This window comes from Apodemus sylvaticus, chromosome 7 (genome assembly GCF_947179515.1).
Source record: "Apodemus sylvaticus chromosome 7, mApoSyl1.1, whole genome shotgun sequence".
NCBI lineage: Eukaryota > Metazoa > Chordata > Mammalia > Rodentia > Muridae > Apodemus > Apodemus sylvaticus.
The window spans coordinates 65,832,658-65,853,343 of record NC_067478.1 but is presented as its reverse complement, the minus strand read 5'-3'; the positions used below and the strand labels follow the sequence as shown (position 1 = coordinate 65,853,343).

At 44.9% G+C, this 20,686-nt stretch overlaps 1 protein-coding gene across 9 annotated transcripts in view; it reads right to left on the bottom strand.

The window, feature by feature from the left end:
- Map2k5 (mitogen-activated protein kinase kinase 5) overlaps positions 1 to 20,686 on the bottom strand; it is a 221,215-nt gene that overhangs the window by 22,279 nt on the left and 178,250 nt on the right. For all 9 annotated transcript variants that reach the window (XR_007978789.1, XM_052188077.1, XM_052188076.1 and 6 more), the window contains 2 exons: positions 11,625 to 11,686; positions 8,488 to 8,533 (listed from right to left, as the gene is read on the bottom strand). Coding sequence is in view for 8 of the 9 variants with exons in the window: in XM_052188077.1 (XP_052044037.1) it covers positions 8,488 to 8,533; positions 11,625 to 11,686 (108 nt within the window). In the remaining variant the exon portion in view is untranslated. The remainder of the gene's footprint in view (positions 1 to 8,487; positions 8,534 to 11,624; positions 11,687 to 20,686) is intronic.

The window sequence follows — 20,686 nt, the reverse complement described above, 5'->3', positions numbered from 1 at the left end:
CGTGGAGCCACCGCCATGTGCTCGAAGGGCCCTCAGTCAGATTTCTGTCTGTACGTTCTGGGGGCACGGCTAATGCGTGTAGGCAAAGTATAGAACCCAAGCAAGAATGAAGTCTGCAGGGATGGGCCAGATGCTCAGGAACATTCTTGTATGTGGCAGGCATGTTGGTACAGGTCTATAGTCCTGGGACTGGGATTAAGGAGGACCTCAAGGAGTCGGGAGGAGGAGGAAGAAGAGGAGGAAAATGAGAACGGAAAATAACAGACACTGTGCCATGCAGGCAATAGCCAGATTCAGTGCATGGCATTCACAGTCACAAGAGCTTGCTAACCGTCCTGAGTATTTTGAAAAGCGTCCCAGGGGGCTGTGTGAGGCGCCTTTTCTGAGCTTCAGCCTCTTCAGTAGGATGAGGTGGGGACCCTGGACAGGCTGGGTCCTGGGCTTCCAGAAAGTTGTGTCTTCTCACTTTTGTGTCAACCAAGAGGACCCCCAGTCTCCGAGAGGAGACCCCTGTCCTTCTTCAGCTGCCTTTACCTGCCTCCATGAAGCCCTGGTGGCCCCCTTTCTTTTGGTCTTCCTGGTTAATGACTCCCGTTACTGACAGAGCAGGATAGAGATCATCTTACTTTGCCAAGCGCACTTCACTTTTCACAGCTATCAGAAGGTCTATGTCTCACAGGGAAGACACTTGTGTGAACCCTAAAGTCATGCTGGGGTTTGAGTGCAGGAGGGACCAAAATCTAGTGCTCTTTCATTCTTTGGAAAGGACTGTGCATATGTCTGATTTATCATATACTTTGATTAATTAGAATAACCAACCAAAGTATCTGAAAATGTAATTACAGACAAATTCAGGCAAACAGAAAAGCTATCAGTGACAATTTAATTTAGAGGAGTTAAAGAAGTTAGCATTGCTTTGCAAGTAATTAAATGTTTAAACAGGTTTTTCTGGAGCAGTTTGGTGTTTATTGGCCCCCAAACATCCCCCCATCCCCCACACAGAGCCTTCATGGAGAAATGAGATGTCTCATGTCTGCAGCTGGGCTCAGGGGAACAAACATCCAAAACCATGGCTGGCTGAGCCCTCCCCTGAGGCCCATGCCTGCTTCCTGCAGACCCCACCCCATGTGGGTTTTCTGTTTATACTGTGGGTTTAACTGGATTTTAAGCAAGCTATGAAGTTCCCATCCCAAGCTGAGCTCCAAGTTGCTTCTTAGGAACACAAAAACCAAACTGGGGAAGTGCTCACACCGGATGCCCCGTTCTAGAGTGCACAGGGCAATGCATAGGGAAATGTGCAGAATAACAGGCGTTATTAGAACCTACAGAGAAAACCCATGTTTTTAAACAGTTACCGAAGCAGGATAGTAACAGCATAAAGACAATTTCTGTGCCAGCTTGTTTTTCTGAGCTTCTCTCTCATTGAACGGCGAGAACAGATAATAACTATTAGTAAATCAAACTCCTCTGCAATATCCAGCTGTGCCTCGCACATTTACATACAGATAGAATGGGTATATGTTTTTAATATGTATGGGATCTGTACTTTTCCCACAGCCGAAGTGCATGCTGCAAAGGAGGAGGAGGAGAATGGATTCAGATCAGCATGAGATAATAAAGTGGCCTCGATAAAGTATTAGCCAGCGATTGATCTCAAACCGGGACGCTGCTTTCTTCTGACCTGATTACTTACTATGCATAGATTCCATTAAATAGAGCTTAGACACGGGAAGCTCCGGGAAATGCTCTAAATGCATAGAAGGATCTCCACGCTAAGCCCGGATTGTAGAGTGTGGGTGCCTGTGGCCCTCACCCGCCTGCTCCTGAGCTATGACCCTCATTGGGGACAGGCTGGGAGGTTAAAGGGTAGCCTGACAGCTGGTGGGAGCCTGGCAGAATCCCACTGGGAGGAGGTTTCCTTTCCCTCTCCCACAACAAGCCCCCTCCCCATGAGTGATTGCCTCCTTCCGAGCGGCTTGTCTGGCCCTGACAGGAAGCTGGAAAGAGCAGAATGCCAAGGTAGCCTGGGAGCTGAACAATCACTGAGGGTCATGGTCCCTTTGAAAAATTGGTGACAACTATGAATTCCTCTTTTTATGTAAAGAAAAAAACCACAAATCTGCACATGCCACACAGGATTCTGTATGTAATTTCGGGATCTTCACAGATTTCCCTCAGCTAGGCCCCCTGAGGTAGCAAGCACATCTCCTGGCTTTGCAGGTGAAGATGTCTAAGTGGGAAGGGCAGGTGGTTTCTTTGGGGTGATAGAGGGAAAGGCTGTGACTCAGGTCCTTGTCAAGTCCCAGCCTGACCTTCGCTACCACAGAACCTCATAAGAGACAGTGTCTCACAGGCAACATTTGTGGCTCGCAGATGCAAGCTGTTCACACAGCGACCTTCTGCACCAGGCTTCTTAAACATTTAAACAGACCATTTACATAGCAAAATAAGACCAGAACACCCATCTCGAGTTGCTTTTCTGTACTTGAGTTTAAGGACCTAATGTAATATTTTGTCTCTTCTAATCTGAAACACTTCTCCACTGCTTTTGTAGTGTGTCCCCCTTTCAAGTCCCATCATTGTTTTGGCTGGCAGAAGTTGACCGTGGCTGTCTGAAGCCTGCTGAAGGGTCTGTCTTCCACCTCCTCAGTGTTTCCTGCCTGGAAACCTTTTGTTGAGGCTACAGAGGCCAGGGTGCATCATGTGGCTCTTCAATCATGGGGTCAAGATTGCAGGATCAGAGAGAACTGGGGCCAAGCCCGATTCGCCTGACACGTCAGCATGCTGAAGGCTCGTGGCTGCCTGCATGGCTGGCTTTACTTCTTGGGGCTTAAAGCCGACTCCTGATTTAAGGTTTAGGCTCCTGATGCCTGAAGAAATCTGATGGCTCTCAGCACAGTGACTTCCCTGAAGTCGAGCAGGAAGTACATTTCAGGAGCCAGCTACTCAAGGACAGAGGTCTACATACAGGGCTCAGTGCTGCTCAGATTGAGAGGCAAAGTTTTTAGACCAGCCCTGGAGTCCTGCCACAGAAGAGGAATTCCTCTAGTGACTGACCAGCTGGTGATACACTGCCCAAGTGAACTCCATCTTTGAGGGTTTGGAATTCTATTAGGCCAAGGTCAAAGAGGTTTCTGTTCCAGCAGGCATTAGATCAGAGGTTCTCAACCTTCTTAATGCGGTGACCCTTTAATACAGTTCCTTATGTTGTGGTAACACACAACCATAAAATTATTTTCATTGCTATTTCAGAACTATAATTTTGCTATTGTTATAAATCATAATGTAAATACCTGTGTTTTCTGATGGTCTCATGTGACCCCTGTGAAAGAATCATTTGACCCCCTAAAGGGTTCTCGACCCACAAGTTGAGAACCACTATACCAGAAGCTTCCACTGCTCTGAAAAGGTGAGGGTGCACACACATGGGTGCTTTGCCTCTTCTGTTTTCTTTTCTTAGAATGGCCCATTGAAAATTAATACAGGCCAATCCATCCTTCAAAGGGGCTTTCCATACACTACTCTCTCCACACAGCACTTCCCCTACCCACCCTGGTGGGGTCTACAAGTCTGTTGTTCCTGTAAAAACTATTGCTTCATTCTGGTTAGCTGGGCACCTGGCCTCACCCTGGCAAAGTGTGGTTTACTGCCCTTTAAAGCAGCTATTGGGCCAAGCACAGGACTCTGCTCACAGGGGTTTTTAAATACATCAATTGATTATTCACCAAGTTCTATGATCTCATAAAAGGGAATGGATGTTACTGATGAAAACTGTGAATGTATTATTATCTGTGTGTTGTATGCACACCTGTGTGTGAGTGTGCCTAACCCTTGGAGGCCAGGGATCCACAGGGATGGCCTCTATTTTGTCCTATCTTATTATTTTTTTTTGTATTTTTTTTTATTCGATATAATTTATTTACATTTCAAATGATTTCCCTTTTCTAGCCCCCCCACTCCCCGAAAGTCCCATAAGCCCCCTTCTCTTCCCATCCACCCCTTCCCACTTCCCCGTTCTGGTTTTGCTGAATACTGTTTCACTGAGTCTTTCCAGAACCAGGGGCCACTCCTCCTTTCTTCTTGTACCTCATTTGATGTGTGGATTATGTTTTGGGTATTCCAGTTTTCTAGGTTAATATCCACTTATTAGTGAGTGCATACCATGATTCACCTTTTGAGTCTGGGTTACCTCACTTAGTATGTCTAGCTCCATCCTATCTTATTTTTTAAGACAGGGTCTTGAAGTGAAAACTTCTAGTTTCTTTGAAAAGTTAGCTATGTCAAATGATGTTTTGTTGGGGCACACAGGTAAAAGGATGTCTTGCTAAAGCAAACATGTGACTCAGCAGCTGCAGACTAGGCCTCTGTGAGGAAGGAGTATAAACATGACCCCTCAGATAGTGGAGATGAACACTGAACATTGGTTTGGCTTGTTCTGCCTTACTATTCTTTGCTAACAACATGCATGTACTGGTTTGCTTTACATAGCGTTGTTGAGTTCAATGTATGATAACGAAGCCACTGAGAGAAACTTGCCCAAGAACTGCTCGTGAGGTTCCTGTGTCAGCTTGCTGCTTCTGCAGCCTTGCCTCAGGCTGGTTGGTGAGCCTGGTGGTTTCTTCAGGGTTGAACTACAGCTGCTGGTTCACCCCTGGTGTCTGCCTGCTGAGAGGACTGGTCTGCAGCTGCTGAGTCATATTTGGTGTTTGCTATGAAACTGAACTGCTGTCAAAGAAGACTGATCTCACCCCCAAAGAACTATTGCTGAACAGGTCCACTTCTCCATATCCTAATAACTTCTCTTCCACTCCCTCTGCGGGGTGTTGGGCTAGAGGAGAGGCTGAACCCTTATTAAAAGTTTATGCTTATAGGGTCTCTTCCTGGGCCTGGAGCTCGAGGACTCGCTTGCCTGGCTGGCCAGAACGCCTCCTAGAACCCTCCTGTTTCCACTTCCAGGGATTATAGGTGCATGCCATGTCTGCTTTTAAATTTTACTTGGATTTTTTTATTTGTATATGGTGTATTTGTGTGGGGTGTATATATGTGCATAAAAATTACTCTCTGTGTTATTTCCTTGAGACAGAGTCTCTCACTTGAGACTCTCCTTTTTAGCTAGGCTGGCTGGCCAGTGATCTCCTGACACCTGGCTAGGGGTCTGAACTCAAGTACACCGACACAGTGAGCTCCTTACTTACTGCCTGCCTTCCTTTTAAAAGGATTTAGTTTATAAAATTTAAATTATGTGTATGGATGTGTTTCCTGTGTGTATGTCTGTGTATTACTTTCATGCCCGGTGCCCTAAGATGTCAGAAGAGGACATTGGTTCCCTGGAACCAGAGTTACAGATGGTGGTGAGCCACCGTGTGGATGCTAGGAACTGAACCTGGCTGGGTTCTCTGAAAGAGCAATGTGTTTTTAACCACTGAATCACCTCTCCAGCTCCTATACATGTATGTATGCATGTATGTATGTATGTATGTATGTATCATTGTGAATTCATGTGAATTCATACAGGTGCCTGCAGAGACTAGAGGGTGTTGAATCCTGTCTCTGGAGTTATGGGCAGTTGTAACTGCCTGATATTAGGTCGGGAACTGACCGGGGTTCTAAGAGCAGTACACACTCTTAGCCGCTGAGCCATCCATCTCCTGAGTGTTGGGATTACAGGCATAAAAAAGAAGCAACATGACTAGTTTGAGTCATGTACACCAGAAAACTATGCCAGCCATCTTGCCTTTGGCCCTTATCATGCAGCATTATAAAAGTTCCTTGGTCCAGTTTCCTGAGACTTTTGCTTAGAGCATAAAAACAGCTATCTGCAAAACCACAGAGAAGAACTTAGTAGCAGTACATTGAACTGTATTCTGAACCTGATATTTTAAAGGCCTGAATTTAACCTTGAGTTTCACATTTACTCTCCAGAATGACATGAACATTTTTAAAGCTTTATATTGGGTTGCTGAGTCTGTAAAGTCATTGTACAAGTAAGTACAGAGACGGTCTGATGCTGTTATGTGCATGGCCAGGCCCTGGGTCCAGGTGCTCTGGCATATCCATCAGAATTCATCCTTATTTAGGCAGGACCATGTGTGTTCCAATCACAGCTCCACTTGGAGTTCAACGAGTTTCCAAAGGGTGATTTGATAACTTTCATATTTCCACAGACCTCATCTTTGATTTTCTTCCTGTGACTTGGAGGGTTGGACGCATAGGGAAATTTTTGATAATTCTGTGGAACCCACAGCTGACACAGTTCAAGTCCAGTCCTCTGGTACCCTGCTGGCTAGAGTTACTGTACTTGAGACATAAATTGTGTGCTTTCTCCCTCCCCTCACTCGCATTTTCCCAAAAGGAACAGGTTCCCACCACAGAGACAAATGGACAATGGGCTGTAGAGTTCTTGCATTCCTGAGGAGGTTCATGACTTCAGGTGGAGTACCACCAAATAGGTTACAGGTAGACTAAGGAACAACTAAAGCCATTAATATGTTACAAGGACAAAGACATGGTTCCTTAAGATATGACTCAGGCTCAAGACAAGGGACAGCCCACTATCTTTCCAACTCCCTACTAGGTCCAATTTTTAATCAGAAGCAGCCAGGGAGGTTCCTGTCATGCTGACCACTGCATACAACTCCTTATCATCTGCTACCTCTTCACCAACAAGGGTGTGTCTCACCTCTGCTATAAATTCTGCCAAAATCTTAATAGTGAGTCTTAGAGAAAATGAAGTACAGGATAGTGCTTCCTGTGAATATGTTCTTTATTTTTCAAAAACATATTTGTTAATGTGCTGGTAGGCCAGCACAGTGAGGGAACACAGAGGTAAGTGCCCACCTGTTAGCCTTATTCCGTGCCTCCTTCCTCCGGGTGCTTCTTACACACACATCCACATGCATTTATGAGTGCACACATGATCTGCACCTGTCCTATTTATAAGTGACCAACTCCCTGCAGCATCAAACATGCACTTACACAGATATCGTTTATGAAACCCTACTTCTTTGTTTTAATAGCTGAGCTATCCAGCCATAGCACAATAATGACCAGGTAAATGAGTCTCCATTTCTAGAACCTGCTTCAAGCTTTCTCAATTGTGACTAACTGCAAGAATGCCCAAACCATCACAGACCAAACAAAACCCAACAACAAACAGACAACAAAACCCCCCTAACCACCTAAACAGCAAACCAACAAACCCCCCACCCCATCTTCAGTCTGGACATGAAACCCACAAACAGAGTACAAAGGTTCTGGGGATGCATTTTTAACTTGAAGCTTTTAGGAAAAGTGAGAGCTAGCCTAGTGTCATACGAAAGAGAAATGCACTGCAGGCAACACCAGAGACACGTGTTGTGTGAGGATAGACTCTGTGGCGCACACAAGTCGCATGCTTAGAAGGAAATCCCACTGTTTGAGCTGAGACGTTCGGACTGCACCTTGTTTCACAAGGCTGAGGCTGGCTCTGATTGTCTTCACCTGGTCACAGGGAGCAATACTCAAGTACCAGACTGCGCAGGCTAAACTCACTGCTACTAACGCTCCATCCAAACACCGTTCTAACAGCATGCACTGTCAGATCACACTCTGTACTAATGCATGACCATTTGGGAAAGAGAGCATCTCTGTTCCTTTCCCTGCTCCAGTAAAAACTGTCATTTGCAATCAAAGCACCTTGCCTCGGAGCTGGGGACAAAGCACCAGCCACTTCGCAGGATCTGTTTCTGACAAAAGAGCAGAGATTCTCACTACATTGGTCTCATTTCATTCTACATGAAGCCAAGACAATCTCCCCACCCCCAACACACACACACACACACACACACACACACACACACACAATTCCAGGAGGACTGCCCTACACACTACAACTCCTCTTGCTGTCTTGTTTTCTGGCTGGGACTTCTGAAAGGCGGCACCAGCAAATGTGACCCTTGAATGAAGCAGATGAAGGGAGGGCTGCACGAAGCTTCAAAATGGTGGGTTTTTCAAAAGTGAAACTTAAGTCCAAGGGTCTGAGCTTCAGGAATACCTACCCAGGGCTGGGCTCTCTGTCAGCAGGAGAGCGCTTGTGCAGTATTCACAGGACTCTAGCTTCAGGTTCCAACATGGAAAGAAAACAAACCCTACCCAATAAAGTAAATGATGCTTACTTTTAGCCTGTGGATTTTATTTTATAAATGTCCTGGTTTTAGGGAGGGTGGGACTGGGGACAGATTTATGTATCACAGGCTGGCCTCACAATCCTCATGTGGCTGAGGATGCTCTTTAACTTCCCATCCTCCTGCTTCTACCTCTCAAATGTCACTATCACAGACATGTGCCAACATGCTAGGTTATCAGGTGCCACGGATGGACTCCAGGGCTGAGCATGCTAGGGCAAGCGCTCTACCAAGTAGACCACAGCGAAAGTCCGTCATGCGGGGCTTTGTTGTGATGTCAAACATAAACATGGCACTGGAGAAGACCCATTCCTGACCCACTCACCATGAGCTCCTCAGGCGCCGGCCTCTCCTTGGGCTGTTTCCGCATGCTGCAGTAGGAAGACAAAAAAGTCTCGTTCAAATATTTTTTTTTCCAATATCTACTGTGGTTTCTGCTGGAATTTGGAAGTCTGCAATCCATCAGCTCAATGCTTGTCCAAATTACTAACACATGGTTCCTGTTTTATGGTGGCAGACATCTGGGGACACCGTAAATCGATCTCTTATTAAAATTACTGTTGAGGGAGCTGGAGAGATGGCTCACTGGTAAAAGAGCACTGACTGCTCTTCCAGAGGTCCTGAGTTCAATTCCCAGAAATCACATGGTGGCTCACAACCATCTGTAATAGGATCCAATGTCCTCTTCTGGTGTGTCTGAAGACAGCTACAGTGTACTCATATATATATTTATATATAATATATTTGATATTAAATAAATAATTCTTTAAAAAATTACTGCTGAAATAAAGGTATGTTTACTGTAACTTTATTTTTTTTTAAGATGTATTTATTTTATGGGTGTTTTGCCCACATCCAGGTATGTGTAGCACTCAAGTGCCTGAGCCCACAGACATGAGACCATGGTGTCAGACCACTGGGATTGGAGTTACAGGTGGTTGAGAAGTACCATGTGGATGCTGGGAATCGAACTCCGATCCTATGTAAGATCAAGCGCTCTTTACTACTGAGCCATGCTTCTGGCCCCGTAATTCTATTTTTGAAATCATTGTGAAAAGAGCAGCAATCTTCTCTTCCTGACTCAGCTGTCAACTTGTTTCAATCTTAGAATCAGGGAATTATCTGGTTCTGGTTAGGCCATTGGGAAGGCACATGGGAAACGCTCTACGGTTCTGGCACTCAATGCTGTGCTATAAATAAAGGGCAGAAGTGCAGACAACACACGGTGACTTGCACTTATTTTAGCTAAAACACAAGGTGATAATTCATTTCACAGCTACAAGACAGTTAAGCTTATTTACGCCCCTTAAAGAACCACATTCCTCATGCAAACTGTTTCTTGTCTTCCCTTCAATAGCTATAATTAGGAGCAGTTGCATGCACTTAGCCACGTGGTGAAGGATCACGAATGATTCAGAGGTGACTGTGGGCAGCTCCTTACCTGTGGCCATGTGCATTTGTGAGGCAGAGTCATGGAAAGAGATTGCTGCATTTTTGGACAGTATTTTTTTTTTTAAATAGATTTAAGGATCATTTGGTAAACAAAAATCATCCCTAAGACCCACTAATGACAGACACCGAGGGCCTTTGCCTTCCCTATAAATAACCACACGCAGCTCTCAGCTTCATCTGTTGGAGAGTGAGTCAGGCTGTGTGGACAGTGGAGTCGGTCACAGTCCTGGCCTGACATCCCATAGTAGCTGTAGCTCTTGGGAAAACAAGGCTATTACCCATCATCGCTTCTGTATGGCTGACATCTGTGGAGATCGAAGCACAGGTTATTCCTCCCCTTGTTTCCTTAAACTTTTATATAATGCCAATTAATGTTTTGGATAGGAGGTGGTAAAGAAGCCGCGTGCACTGCTCTCCTGGTTGCCCTCTCTGCCCGTCCTCCAGGCTTGTCCCAGACCACACCGAGAGCACACAGATGACGGAGATACATCCTCTCTCTGCGGTGCCCCGTACCCGGGCTCCAGGCAGCCCGCACTGCGGGTCGTTCCCCAGTTTCTGCATAGAGTGGGGCGTGATACACTTCTGAGTGTTTTCAGGAATTACATGTATCAGAAATTAAGAGGTTAATCTGTTCTGGACAAGGGCTTGAACAGTTTTAACGAGCTTCAAGAGCTCATGGGCCCAGTGTTTAATTAATAAGCATTTTCCTCCAGTATGGCATGGTTTGGTTGGAAACAAAGGATTTTTGGAGTAAGTATAGTTTTTAAAGGCTAGAGAATATGATGTAAGTATTTTAAGTAAATAGAAACAATTACAATTTTTAGATCTGGGAGAAATTTTCTTCCTCATTTTTTTTCTGGAGGAATATAAACCGTATGAGACATTTTCATTAAGAGGTAACATATTACACTCAGTCAAAAAGGTGATAAAGCTTGACATTTATATTAAGGAATATTTCTTCGTTTCACTTTTGTGTAACCATCAGATGGATCATGTGGGGGAGGGGACAGCACACAGCCATTCTAGTTGAGAAAGGACTCTGCTGCCCCCCTCCCCATACTGCTCCAGAGCAAAGGCTCTGGCAGAGGTTCCTGTGCACCTTGCAGGAAGGGTAAAGGAGAGAGAGGAACCGGGGAGTTATGGAGTTTCAGACTGTTTGGTGTGCATTGCCTCCTGCTCTGAAGATCACCATTCCAATGTCCCTAATTGCCTTGTCTCTCTGGGGTAATCCCCATGCTGGGGTGAGCCAGAGGGCAGTGGAGCAACTGGTCTCCTGAGGCCAGGCCAGAGGTCCAGCAGGACTGGGGAGAGGGCGAAAGGGCTAATAAAAGAAAGATGTGTCCTGTCAGGAGGAAAACAGGAGAAGGCTAGAAAAGAACCCTGGGTTGAAAACTGTTTCTTCAGGGTAAATGGTGAGGCCTGAAGCCATGCCTCAAGGCTCCCATGACCACTCCTGCAAAACCCTGAATTCTCTCTCTGTTCCTTCAGGGCTTGAGGCCTTAAGAAAATCTCTGAAATATCAAACTTGAGAGAGATGTGACTAAATTGTGTTTAAAATACTCCTGAAGATGAATTATTTACTGGGAATCAGGTGAATTAATATACTACTACTTTTGCTAAGTAACAGGCAATTTTATGGATAAATTGAGGTTACATTAACAAAAAAAAGCTTCATATGTCTATCAATAGGGGCTATAAAATTATGTATTTTGGGGGAAGAAAAATCAAAGAGATTTCTTGGTTTATTTAAGATGGGGGCACCTCTAAAATATGTTCACAATCCTGTGTGTAAGTGACATTTACATAATTTAAACAATTTCTTGGCTTTGTTGCCCTAGCTGTCTAAGGCCCCCCAAGTCCCTCCCATCTCCAAAAGGAAGCAGGGAGAGTCACAAGGTCTCAGAGAGCCTTGGAGTTAATGGCATGTGTCATTTACATTGAGGGCACAGGGGTTTGTCAGAGGAGGTGTGAGTGTGGGGGTGGGGGACACGGGGGTGGGGTGGTGCTCACCACTGAGTGATGAAATGTACGAATGGCTCCGAGAACTCTTCAAGCGGAAGCACCGGCGAATCCTGGGAGGGAGGAGGAAACAGTCACCCAAAGTCACAGACCACAGAGCGCTGCTCTCCTCTTTCGCCCACCGAGGAGGAGCTGGACCGGCATAAGCCTCATCCAATTAAAGGACTGCTGACCCCTCCTCCACAGTGAGGTAAAGATGCCAAATTTCAAGGCACACACATTTAACGATGGTGAGAAACACAGAGCAGAGAGGGAGGGGTGGGGGGAAAAAGGACAATGATAGCCACGGGGTAGGAAGGAAGGTAGGGAAAGTGTAAATGAGAAATTAATGATTATTTAAGTAACACACAAATGGTCTTGTAATTAACAAAGAGCTGGGAAATTATTCTTGTTTTGACCTTTGTTTCTTTTCCTGGATTTGTTATTTATTTACACCTTCCTGTTATTTACATTTTATTTGTATATTTCACTGCTCCTATCTGTCTGCCTCTTGCTGTATATTTGCATTGTGTTTTTCGCTTGTTTGTTTGTTTGTTTGTTGTAATTTAAAAGACAGACACTTTGTAGGGTAAGCTGTTTCCTGAGAAGGAATTTCACCAGTTCTGCCAGTCTGGGCCAACTGTTGTGTCAGGAAGCCGGTGAATTGGGGATATAATGAGAAACTCCCACCTTCATGACCAGACAAAAAGCCAGGGGCGGCCTTAGGAGCAATTCAGAAAGAGCACGGAGCTACACCACAGTGGCGGCAAGTGACTGGGCTTCTTGACCCAGGGAGAGACCCCACTGCCATTCGCACAGGAAGGCTTTAAGAATTTAGGAGTTTTCCACTAGTGACAGAGAGCGCCGCTGTGTTTATAGCGTGGCAGCTCAGGATGTAATGAAATTACACTGCAGAGTACTTCAACAGTCATCTCATTAGGCCTACAGTTGGAACAAGAGAGCCACATAAAGTAGGCAGCTGCAAACGACTCTGCTCTCATCCATTCTCATTTGCTATTAAAAATACCTTTCGGCGCCTTTTTCCCTCCCTGACACCCCTACATAAAGTGCCCTGCAAAGTATGATACATGCACCTATTTAAATTAACAAAGGAATGACTTATTTTAATCTCACTGCGCTTTGGAGTGCTTTGGCCATTTGGATGAGCAATATATCATTACATACAACCTTCCAGCGCTGCAGGCTAGGAACTCAGAGCATGCAGCATTTGGTGGGAGCCAAACAATTTCTCTAGCACACAACTGTGTCAAATGCATGCATGTATTCATTATGGAGAACGAGAGGAAATAGCTTTGATGTACTGGAAAGCAGAAGAAGATAAAGGCACCTCTGCACTCCGAGTGTCATTATCAATGGCGGAAGACAGACACAACCACACAGCCTCCTATGTGATTAGTAAATATACATATAATTGCTGTGGCCAATTATCAGAAAAATGAGATCGGTAATTACAAGACAGAAAATTAACTAGAACTCTTATTAAGGCTTTGTTTCCAATTCAAACACTTTGGAAACTGCTGGAAAATACAATTAAATAAAAAGGAACTGAGGGGGCCGAAGCCGCCAAAAAAAAAAAAATGTGTGTGAGAAGTGTGAGAAGCCAAGATGTACCTTGGCTTTTGCATTGCACACTGAATTTATTCATCCAGTGAAAGCAAGAGGGGAGGGGACAGCTTCGGCTGCAGTTCCAAACCTGAAATTGTCACCAGTAGAGAAAGCCTTCCAGGAGGACAGAAAACAAAGGACAGGGGTGTGAAATAAAACCTCATCACCTTCAAAGCATCACTCACAGGCAGTACCCAGAGCAGGGTGAAGCGGCCGATCAAGAGGCGCAAGACCCACACTAACAAGCCTGGCCCTCGGAACGCCACTGGAAAATGGCCCCAGAAGTCCCAGTGGTTTGAAAAACAAAAATAAAACATGGTATCAATTTAAGACCTGGTCTGTTCTGAGGAAAGCCATCGGAGATATATATATATATATATATATATATATATATCCGTCCTGGATTAAGAACTGACATTTCAGCCGGGCATTGAGGTACAAATTTTCAGTCCCAGAGTGCAGGAGGCAGATGGTTCTTCCGAGTTTGAGAGTAACCTGGTCTACATAGTAATTTCCTAAATAGCCAGGGCTACATAGGATATCCTGTCCCCAAAAATTAAAAAAAGAAAAAGAAAAAAGAAAACCCAGAAATGACATTTTTGTCTTCAACAACTGTGAGGGAGAAAGCAGGAAAGATGAAGAGGCAAAGGTTACAAGTTCTCCCCTGTGACAAGCATGTCTCTGTGTGGACCTTTTCTTAGATGTGTGCAGGGCCAGCTGTCTGAGTGCCCATTGCTCAATTAATTTATTTACTTATTATTTTTCAAGACAAGGTCTTTTTCTCTGGAGGCCTGGCTGGCCCTGAACTCACAGAGATCCACCTGCCTCTGCCTCATGACTGCTGGGATTAAAGGTGTACAGTGCCAAGCTCTGCCCAGTAGTTGCTTTCAAACTCTGTATTTAGGAAAATAAAGCTTGGTATCTTAATGTAGCTGAATATTTACCAAGATGGTTAAATGTCTGGACTGGATGTCCACAGAGGTCTTATATAAAGCATGATGCTAATGTAGCTTTGCTTCAAGGTGGGATGTCAGAAGTGCTTATGAATCAGAGACCTAGCAGCTGGATGAAGGTACCACTTTAACACAGCAGCAGGGAAATGAGACATGGAACATCTTAATTTTTTTAAGACCTAATATTATAGCCTGTTACGTGTCTCATATTATAAAACTATGGACTATGGGAGGTGGATGTGAATAATTTATTTTTCTTCTGAAAACACCAGCCCATGCTAACTTTGGAGAGCCACAGAGAGCAGATTCTCACTTCAGTGGGGTCTGGAAGAAATCCCTTATTAGAGATGTGTTGTGGACAACCTAAGCTCAAGTGCATGTGGTCAGATATTTTTCATTTTAAAATCCACATCTCTTGCATGCCTCAAGGAAGTCTATTCTGAGAAGCAGGGGGCTGGCTGGGGGTGTGTGTGGAGAAAACAGGCAAGGGCGACCCTGGGTGACCCAGCAGTGTAAAAGCAGCTGTTAACACACACACACACACACATACACACACACACACACACACTCACACACACACACACACACAGCAGCGAGCAAGCAGTATCCTGATAGTCACCCGGCTGCGGAGATGCTCTCAAGAGCATTTTTTTTTCTTTTTTAAGAAGTTAGTGTAGCTTAGATGAGAAAGGTCTCAAAAAACACACCTATTTTATTATTTTGTTCAACATTTAGGGAAGGAGCAAGGTCAGTCACATACTAAAACTTAGGCTCTGGTTTCCTGAGGGTCTGGGGGGGGGGGGGAAGCATCCCATTGTTGTGGAGCTGGAGGGACTGGGGACTGAGGCCCACTGCTGGTGCGGTGAGGAGTCAGAGACTCCAGCAAAGTAGATGTTGCTACGCATCAAAACATCCTCTGAGAACAGGGCTCAGGCAAGAGGAAGAAATACATTTGGAAACAGACGTATTGACTGAGGAAGCTGGTACACTATTGTCTCAAGTTCTGGTGGGAACTGGGAAGAATGGGTAATAGAAGCCTTAGGTACTGGACATTGACTTGAGGGCTTTCTTGTCTAGATGCTTTTTGTAAACATCTAAGCATCAAGGTCTAGACTGCAGGAGCGGACACAACCTTAGCCAAAAACTTTAACCTGAGATGTGAATCTCAAAACAACTTTAGAATCCTGCTGAGGGCCACAAGTTGGATCCTGACACCGAGCAGGCGACTGCTAAATGACAGCAGCCGCCCTGAAGCTTTTCAGTAAGCAGTTCTTGGCATACAGGGGACAGTCTGACAGTTTCAGAGGCTTCAAACTATCTGGTCAGACCTTCAGCTGAACAACCGAACACAGGCAGGCCATACACCAGAGAACAGCGAAGGACACTGGGAAAAAAAGTTTGAATGATGCCTTTGCTTTGTGAGTAATGAACAGTTCAGAGAGGTCAACCCATTACAACCAAGACTGTTTAATTATTAATTATGCACAATCTCTGAGCAAAGGGACAAGTCTGGAATGTTTAATGTGTGCTAACTTCAACTGGACTCTCTCTCTGGGTATTTTGTTATTAGCACTTGTCAGCAAGGTACTCAGGCAGAAAAAAAAAAGCAAGCAGCAGAATATCGTGTGTGTGTGTGTGTGTACCTTCATTGAGGTGGAAGAACTACTGTTGAGGCCAGCTCACACAAAGTTAAGTCTTCAATGATTGTACTTGTGACAGGACTACCAGGGCAGGAAGGGCAGGCATCCCACATACAGAAAGCATAAATAAGAAAATGCTTTTGAGACAACCAAAAAGGGGGTCACTTTTGTAGAAGAATATCCTGTTTGAAAACCATGTTTCTTGGCTTTAAAACAATCACCATGAGGCTGGAAATGAATGCTTTTCAGAGGTTTAGTTCCCAGAACTGCATGCTCACAACTGCCTGCAACCCCAACTCCAGGGGATCTGACGCCCTCTTCTGTCCTCCACGGGCACTGCACTTACATGCATACATCTACATGCAGACATACACACACACATGCATATAATTCAAAAGACAAAAATAGATCTTTGAAAGGACCTGTACCATTAAGGTTTACCTCTAACACACCCTACTACTGTCCCCACAAATAATCACATGTCTGAATAAGGTTAGGGCCCACGCTGGCGTTGGTTGCTGTACGGTGTTTGATTTATGAGAGTTGTAAGTGGGAAGTAGGGAACTTTATTGTCTCCAACTGCATGAGACAATAATAATATATAAAACTATATTAAGTGAGAACACTTACAAAGAAAAAACAATTTAAAATAATTGGTAGGAAGCTGGAATTCTTAGACTCTGCTTTGTCACAACTGGAAAAGTTGAGGAACCTTTAAGACATATTTCTGAGGACTTCAGTTTTATGTTCATTCAGAAGTAAAGACAGTAATGGACTTTTTCAACAATGTGGTGGTTAATTCAGACACTGTTAGACATTAACATGAAGTACTACCCCAAAAGGAAAATTATGTATTTGCTCAGTCACATGATCGTTTTCTCAAGACAGCACCTACCACATCAAAGACAGCGAGCCTGGCTCTGTGGAATGGCTGCGTGGGGCCTGGGATGGAGGATGGGAACCCTTGCTGACCACCTTTCTGCTCTCCTCATTGCAGGGACCTGGGATGGAGGATGGGAACCCTTGCTCACCACCTTTCTGCTCTCCTCATTGCAGGGACCTGGGATGGAGGATGGGAACCCTTGCTCACCACCTTTCTGCTCTCCTCATTGCAGGGAGCACATGGGGTAGGAACATTTCTATTTGCACAAATACAGATCTCCCTCCAAACAAGGATTTTATTTTACTGACATATGGAATCCTTATTTCTGCAAATACCTATAACCCAGTGAGAGACCCTGCCTTAAAGGCAGAAGGCAGAGTGATGGAGGACTCCTGACCTGACAGACTCTGAGTTCTTCTCAGAATGCTTCTGGTCCCTGTGTACACATGGGCCTGTACCCTCCTTCCTCACACACATACAAAGAGTAGCTCTTTAAGTTGTTATTTTATTTTTTGAGACAGGGTCTTTTTACAGAGCCCTGGCTCTCCTAGAACTCACTAGGTAGACTAGGCTAGACTTGAACTAAAGGTATGTGCTGTCTGATTTGGCTTGCTTTCTAAGTTTTAAAATAGTCCATTTTTAGATATATTGTCGCTACAGTAGCAGGCCAGTAAGTAGTTAACATTAGAGAATCACGTGAAGCCAGCACTGAATCATGTTCCACATTCTCATGGTAAGTCTTTTAATTCAAGTCTGATGTTCCTGTGACTTGGCCCAAACATATCTGGTTTTAGGTCCTGTGGTTCATACTAATTAGCACAGCAATCTTAGATCACTCCATTTCTACTCCTGGTGCTGGGATCAAAGGTTATTTGTAATTTCGGTGTCTTTCAGAATAGCATTTTGCTGTCAGATCCCAAATTGGTTTTTGAGCCTCACTGTTTCATTCCTTATGGTAGCCATCTCTGTGTGACAACTGGCAGAATTCATAGGCAAAGTCTGTGTTCTCCAGGGGAGCAAACCTAGTTGGTTTAAAAATGAAAATTCAGGGCCAGGGATGTAACCCAGCTGGTCCAGCATTTGTCTAGTATGCAGCGAGCCAGGGGTTATTAACCGCAGCATGAAAAACTGGGTGTGGTGGTGCAAGCCTGCAAGCCAGCACTTGGGAGGTGGGGGAGGGAGCACCAGAAGCTCAAGGCTGTTCTTGGCTACTTAGGAGGTTTAAGATCAACCTGGAATATAGGGACCCTGTCTTTAATAAATGAAAATCCAATAGCAAAAAAGATAATTAGACTGCCCCCTACTTTTTCGTTACAGACATATATGCTAGTTTATAAACCAAAAACTTTTTGTGCAGTAGGGAATTGAGGTCTTGGGTGGGTAGGCTCCATAGGTAAGAGGGCTTGCTACACAATGCAATATTTTGAGTTCAAATCCCAAGAACCCAAACAAAAAGTAGTATGTGGTCATATGTGCCTGTATTCACAGCCCTGTGTGTGTGGTGGTGGTGGGGGGGCAAGAGAGTCTGTGGGGTTTGCTGGCATCAGTCTCCCTCTGTGTTCATCCAATGGCCATGTCACACGGGAATAAGGTAAGGAATGACAGAGCAGGACATCCAATGACTTCTTTTGGTCTCTGTGTTCACATAGGTGTGAGCACCCACATACATGTGTACATATATGTGTACATATACCTTGCATAAATATATACACGCTAAAAAAGAAGACAGTCTTATGGAGGATAATGGGAAATTAGTAACTTTTAGTATTTTAAAAGTCCTCCAGGTTTGGATGTGTACACATCTTCTGTCATGACTGTCAGGAGAGAGGAGAAAGGCAGGGACAGAGGCACAGGTGTTCCTGCTGCTGCTCTGTTACAGACATGAGCCATGCCTCAGCAGAGACCACCGGACACAGGGCTTATTTAAGAGCATTGCCATTTCATGACCTGAAGTGCATGCACTCTTTATTCCATGCTGAGATGAACTTGCCCAATCCTGGGAGTGTTCTGAGGCCAGCAGTGGTGTGGGAACGAGGCTCTGCATTACCAAGGTGTGTGATGACATCACCAGGGAGATGCCCTCTGAAGGCTCAGCTGGAGCCCAGAGCCCTCCTCCACCCACCCCACTCTACAGGGGGCCTGAGTGGAGATAGTGAAGGATGATTCAATTTCCACCCTGGGTCACTCCATATCTGGGGTTGCCAGGCGTGACAAATTACACATGTGGGCATTTTGGTGAGAAGTTCTGTCTGCCGGTCTGACCCGACAGTAGCAGTTCATTTAACTTGTCTCAGATGGACCTGGAACCAGGGACTAAAGGCTTGAATTCTCACTACAGAAACACCCACCCTGTCCACAAACCCTTCAGTCAAGGGGACCAGCTGTTAGCCAAGAGAATACTACTACCAGATGGCTTATAAAAACCCACACCATACAAATGAATAGGACCAAAGGAATCTGTCTCTAGGTAATTGAAACTGACATCACAGATATCTTTTCAGTTACATATATTTTAGAAGTTCCTCAATATTACGGTGAAAAAAGAGAAAGATGTTTGCCATCAATGTCATGACAAACCCGACTGCGCTACTATACTTATTTTGTTGTCATTAAAAGATTTACATAGAAACTTTCTAAACATGGCAAAGTTCTGGTGTTTTAGAAATTCTTTGAAAACAGAACTGGAAAGTGAGTTTGTCTTCTCAGCCGTATCTGAGTTGGTGCCTTCTCCAAAGCCAACAAGCATCCTTTTCTCTTTTAATTTTGGGTTCTTGCTACTCTTAAACTACAGGGAGCAGCATTATGTAGAGGTACCTGTGTGAGCCCGGCACACAGTCACAGTCCTTTCCTGCAGCTCAGGCACAGCCGCAGAAGCACACTTTGTCACATTGCAATGGGGTTTCATTTACGAAGTGCAGCTCACTACTGTCCTTACCCTCTGCGGCTTCCCGATGCATTTCACAAGAACACTGCTGCAGATAATCAAGTGTGACCACTGACATGCACGAGATTGAGTTCCCGTCGTGGGAAGCCTCCCGCGCAGGCTGGTCGAGAGGTAACTATTCGGACTCCCACCTGCGGTTCCCCATACCCATGTAGTCTTTGACTTCCATACGCTGCCAAGGGCAAGCTCTTTTTCCCTCATGCAAAGTCCGGCTACACATGTTGGAGCCAGGACCCACATTATCATGCAAATACATGCAACTGGCATGTATTTCACCAGGTTCTCACTGCAGACAGCTGATTAGAAGCTGTCTCAGATGAAAGCTGTCTCAGAAGCTAGAGTAAGCAAAAACAGGAGAGAAAAATAACCCTTCATGGTTCCAAAATGGAGGTTTAATCCCTCTTTGCAAACCTTCCGCTGCACAAAGATACCTGATACACACACACACTGCTCACCTACAAGAACCTGGCAGGTCCGTGTCCTGAAAACTCAACAAGCCAGAACACCATTAAGTCAGACTGAAAGAATTCACGGCAAACCCAGAGTCAGCGTCACCACCCCGTGTGTCCCCCTGAATGCTCACTCGACTGTTAGAATAATCATTGCCATGTGCCACCTGCATCGCAAGCTATGGATATGGGGGAAACCAGCACCTGGTGACTCATGGTGAAGGAACTTGGGCAGAATCTGCTTACATTTTAAACCGAACCCAAAGGCCCATCAGTTACAATAGCAAGCTTGGGATTCTATGTAAAACTGTGCTACACTTGGTTCCATAAAATAATTAGCAGAGAGGGAATTTAAAGCTGGCTGAAGGAGACACTGCATCGGTTTAAAATTAGTTACTATGAGAGGAACAAAGGCGGGGGCGGGGGGGGGGGGGGGGGAGAGGGAGAGGATATGAAACAAAACAAAGCAAAACTACACACTGTGAAATGAGTAAGTTCAGTTAGAATGTTCACCAGGATTTGGAAAATCATAATGCCATCTGCTACTCTGGACCTCAGAACATCAGGGATCTCGGGGGC